Below are 4,941 nucleotides of genomic sequence, written 5' to 3'. Positions count from 1 at the left end.
CTATTGGGTATCTTATGAAATAGTCTTATAAATAATAAGTTTCACAAGGAAAGGGAATTGCAAAGTGGTGCAAACTTGCTCATATTATGAAAACTTTAGTGTTTGGTATTAGTTTCAGAAATCTCTCTATAGTCAAATTTATTAAGAACTGAATTAGAGAGCAAAACCTTTATAACTAGACCACCTGTTCACTTTGTGTTAAAATAGATTTTTTATAAAAAAAAATTGTAACTTTTCTAAGGTATACTAAACTAGTTAGATCTAAATTTTTCATGTTATGAAAGAATTAAATTCTGAAAATTTTATGCACCTTTTTGCAATAGTACAAGATTAGTGAACAATAAATTTTTAAGTTAAAATCAAATTTGACGAATATAAAGTTATACATACATATTTATTAAAATATACTTTTTAAAATTTTTACAAACGATTAAAAGTAATCAAATTTACAAGAACTCTAATATAAAACAAGCCCCAACTAAACATAAAAGCTTGTATGATAATTTCTAAAATACAAATTTTGATACAATACATCAGGGATGCACAACTTATAGCCTGCGGACCACTAACTGTATAATAATGAGCAATATGAAGTATTTTTAATAAAAAAATTTATTTATAAATATAAATACTGCTGTATTAGAAAGTTAATTTTGTTTTAATAAATTTTTTTTCTTCTGGTCATCCTGGCTTTTTATTCATTTATTGCCTTACGGCAATTCTGAACTTAATTGTAACAATTCCTTTTTATGGCTATAATGTCAGTATATATTTCTTATAATTTCGTCATCCGACAAAGCATTTATTTTCAATTTTTGTGGCCCGGTATCAGAAAATGGTTGAGCAACCCTGCAATATAACCAATAAATAAGTACTTTTCCCCAAGCTCTGGAATGGACGTCATAGTGAGTAATGAAAGGAGTAAAAAAATTAATAGTTCATATACAGCAACTTTCTTTTCTATGTTCTTGAGACTTGTAATTACTTTTTCTTCCTGTATTAAAAAAAAAGTATAAGATTTAAATTATTTTCTTTTAAAAATAACTAAACACAGATAATACCCAAATTTTTAAAATATTAAAGAAAGTACATCTGGTTATCAAAACCAAAGGTTTCCAAACTTTTTTTAAAAGCTGTGACTCTAAAGTCAATTGACTCCTTTGTCAATACAGACAAACACCTAATCTAAATAAAAAATGTATGTTTATATATAAATAAGATGTTTATTGTGGGGAGAGTAGCTACTAGGAATGTCGACGATGTCAACCTTCTATGTAAAGGTACCCCACCATAGAATCGAGTTAACAGGTCTTATATACTAGTGAATTAGGATTGTATTTTTTTGTAGTGGTAGATACACTACATATAATTTACTTTTATATTTTATTCTGCCTCAACTCTTTTATTAGGTGTAAATTTCATTTTAATCTCCTTTTTTTCTTTTTTTTTTTGGAATTGAAATCCAGATTGTTATGTAGATTTATAAAGCCCTAGTTGTTTTTTCATTTCAATTACAAAAATGAAGGTACTTTTCTACAACTAGTTGAGAGAATAAAGTAGAGAGAGTAAAGAGAACTTTGCAAAATGAATAAAAAAAAATTTAATTTCCAATGAGCTGCACAATCGGTCTTGCCAATGAGCAGACCTAGTGCATTCTCCAGAGGTGGTATCCACTCTTTTAGGACCACCACAATGGGTGAGATACCGTTGGTCATGTTAATTTGGACGTCTAGTTTCTGCCACACTAGATGGCAGCACCGAGACTCTATTTGGATGCTAAAGTGCCAAGAGCCAATAAGGCACCCCCAGGGATCTTTTACAGGCTGCATAATCATACGACATGGCCGCTGAGGATTCCAGTCCCGAAAATCCAGTGTCTGGGCCGGGGATCGAACCCGCAGACTTGGGCTCAGAAGGTCGACGACAAACCCAGCCACAAAAAAATCAATGAATGAATAAATAATCCAAGTTTGTTTTTTTTTAAAGCAGGTATGTATACATTTCTTTCCATAGAATAAAATAAAGAACTTTAAATTTCAATAAATTGAGTAGCTCTGTTGGCAGTTTCATCTACATTCATTTGTTTATTTTCTAGAATAATACATTTTTGAACTCTTGACTAATTCCAGAAATGAAAATAATAAATTCTTAGCTGTAGTAGACATTCTCAAAACTTTATACAAATAAAGCAATTTATAACAAGTCAAAAATAACACTTGTAAACAATAACTAACAAATAAGTTATTAACAGTAATAATTAAGTAAAGTAAAGAAATAAAAAGAATATCTAAAAAATACAAGTTTTAAAATTATTTTTCTATAAAGAATAAAAATATAAATATTCTCGGCATGGAGACATTCCCAAAACTTTACTTCAAATAAAGCAATTTAAAAGAAATCACAAAAACAAACTTATAATTGCATGTAATAATCAATTATTACTTGTAATAATCAATTAAAAAGTAAAAAGAATGAAATCTAAAAATTAAAACAAATTTAAACATTTCTATCATGAAAATGTATCAATATTGTTCTCTGTGTTTGCAAAGAACAATATTTATATTTTTTCCCGAAAGAGAAGAATATCTTTGACAATGAAACGAAATTAAAAATTTTCATTTTGCATACGATTTGTTAAGGAAGAATCAGCACAAAAAGTGCCATTTTGGCTGATTCAATTACATCCATTGCTTTATGAAAGTTACTTAGTTGTTTCTTCTTGAAGCATGTTCTCTTTATTTAAAGAAATGTCATCAAATAAAGATTCCAGTAAATATATAAGACAATAACGTTTTTCAATAGAGAAATATTTTTGTAAATCATATAAAACAAGTTTTACGTAAAAGATGTTGGGAAAAAAAAATTAGATAATTTTTTTTGAATAAATGTCCATAATTCATGAAACAATCGAAATTTCTCTATGAAAAAAAAAATAATGTTCATTAAAATAAAACCAAATTTTTCATAAAACACTTTTCCGGTAAAGAAATTTAGTATTCGTAATCAATAGTTAGTTTATTGACCTAGTTTTTTTTATATTCTTCTAATAATTAGATCTTTATCAGAAATTTTAGATTACATAACAAATTTTTTAAGCCATGGATATAAATAGGATGAGAAACTTTACAGGGTTGGTACTCTACAACGAAAACTGAGCATTTAAAAATCATCTACAAGGAATTTTTATTATTTCCTTATAAACTCAGAAATAACAGGAAATTAACTTTGGTAACCTCTCAAAGTGGGATATTTTAAGATAGTTCAGCCATACTATACAATTTCATTTAGCTGAGTATATTTATACATAAAATATGTTGAACTGTTTCTTATTTCTTCAAGTTTTCAGTAATTAAAACTACTATAGCTAATATAGCTCATAAATGAACACATTATGCGTTTCCTTTTAATATATTGTGTACAATTTAAACACTGAGAATTTTTTTCTATATTTGAATGACAACCCTGCTTTAGCATTACATATTACAATATCAACCCTAAATATAACAGAAGAAAAAAATAGTGAACTTACATGACTTTCGATGGAACTCCATGACACTCAACAGCTACTGTGCACTAAAAACATTAAATTGAATATATTAACATAGTGATTGAACATTTGGTTTCAAATGCTAAAAAAATGTAGGAAGAATTAAAATAATTTTGCTTAAAAAATGTGTCCATATGATGAGTAATACCTCTTTTTTGATCTTAATAACAATACATTCACTTATATTTTAAACCTGCTTATTTCTTACAAAAGGCATGCAAATAAGTTGACAAAGCTGCTAACATAACTTGAGTTATCACTTTTTAACACATTTGATTTGCTAACATTCTATCATAAATCCACATCCCTTTTTTGATTGTTTATTTAGCCGCTGTTTATCGCATTTAAAAAAAAATTTGATAGAGCTTCAACGGTTTTTTAAAGGTTGAAATTTTAAATACTCGTGTTATCACTTATTGAATATAAAAATAGTAACCATAGTTGCCTCACCCTGATTTTAGTAGCATTTTAAATGCCAGCTTGAGTTCAAGTCATTTTAGTTCCTTACTATATTTAGCTGCAGTTTATTACATTTATCATTTGGTGGTTTGAACCAGTAATTGTATGAGATTGTTAATCTCATTTTACTTTCCATAAAATATGTAAGATTCTTAATTCTTTGAAACATAAACTTACCCGGTCCTCAATTTCTCGAAGTGGTAAACCTTCATTGCTTCTCTTTCTATGAAAGAAAATTAATTTAAAGTAAAATTGCTGTGTGCTGCTCATATATGCTTTATATAACTATATTATTGATAATTGAATAATGGCATGAGAAAACAATAAAATAACCATTTTGAAAAAAAAAATCTTAACACAGTGAAAATATTTCATAACATTTTCAGGTGACTGTTAAAAAAATTTCTTTCAGAAAGTTTTACTTTAATAACACAGTTCCTTAACAAAACAAAGCCTACAACAACTTGATAAACTGACCACAGAAAATAGATGCAATACTCAATAAAAAATTTTGATATTCAGAGCTGAAAAATATTTAGCAAACTTTATTCCATAATTAAAAAGAATTTGCATCATAAAAAGAGTTACATTATGGGTATTGTTATTTTAGATAAGGACTAAAATACATTTACTGAATTTTAAATTTTGTGTGTGCTTCAGCCCTGACTTCTTTCCTCACTTTTGAATGTACAAATATTTTCATTTTTTTCTCACATACCAGCATTCTAATTATTTATATAATTAAAATTATCTATCAAATGTTCGATTTTAATATATCAAACATCCCTTAAAAATATTAAAAAATTTACCCCTTTTTGCAATGCAAGAAAGAGAGGTATTGATATTTTGATATTTAGTTCAACACTCTTCTAAGGCATAATTTATTTTACTTCCACACATAAAATGAAACACTTCAGTTAAGCCTCTAGAATTTT

At 27.2% G+C, this 4,941-nt stretch overlaps 1 protein-coding gene across 1 annotated transcript in view; it reads right to left on the bottom strand.

Moving 5' to 3' along the window:
• Positions 1 to 375: 375 nt before the first annotated feature.
• The window catches only part of pav (kinesin family member pavarotti), a 53,745-nt gene continuing 49,179 nt past the window's right edge, over positions 376 to 4,941 (bottom strand). The window contains exons 22-24 of the mRNA XM_087161367.1: positions 4,184 to 4,229; positions 3,530 to 3,573; positions 376 to 994 (exon numbers count right to left, since the gene is read on the bottom strand). Of these exons, the coding sequence (XP_087017493.1) occupies positions 982 to 994; positions 3,530 to 3,573; positions 4,184 to 4,229 (103 nt within the window). The 3' untranslated portion in view covers positions 376 to 981. The remainder of the gene's footprint in view (positions 995 to 3,529; positions 3,574 to 4,183; positions 4,230 to 4,941) is intronic.

This window comes from Parasteatoda tepidariorum, chromosome 4 (genome assembly GCF_982258835.1).
Source record: "Parasteatoda tepidariorum strain Cologne lab strain chromosome 4, Ptep-v5.0, whole genome shotgun sequence".
NCBI lineage: Eukaryota > Metazoa > Arthropoda > Arachnida > Araneae > Theridiidae > Parasteatoda > Parasteatoda tepidariorum.
This window is presented reverse-complemented; position numbering and strand designations above follow the sequence as displayed.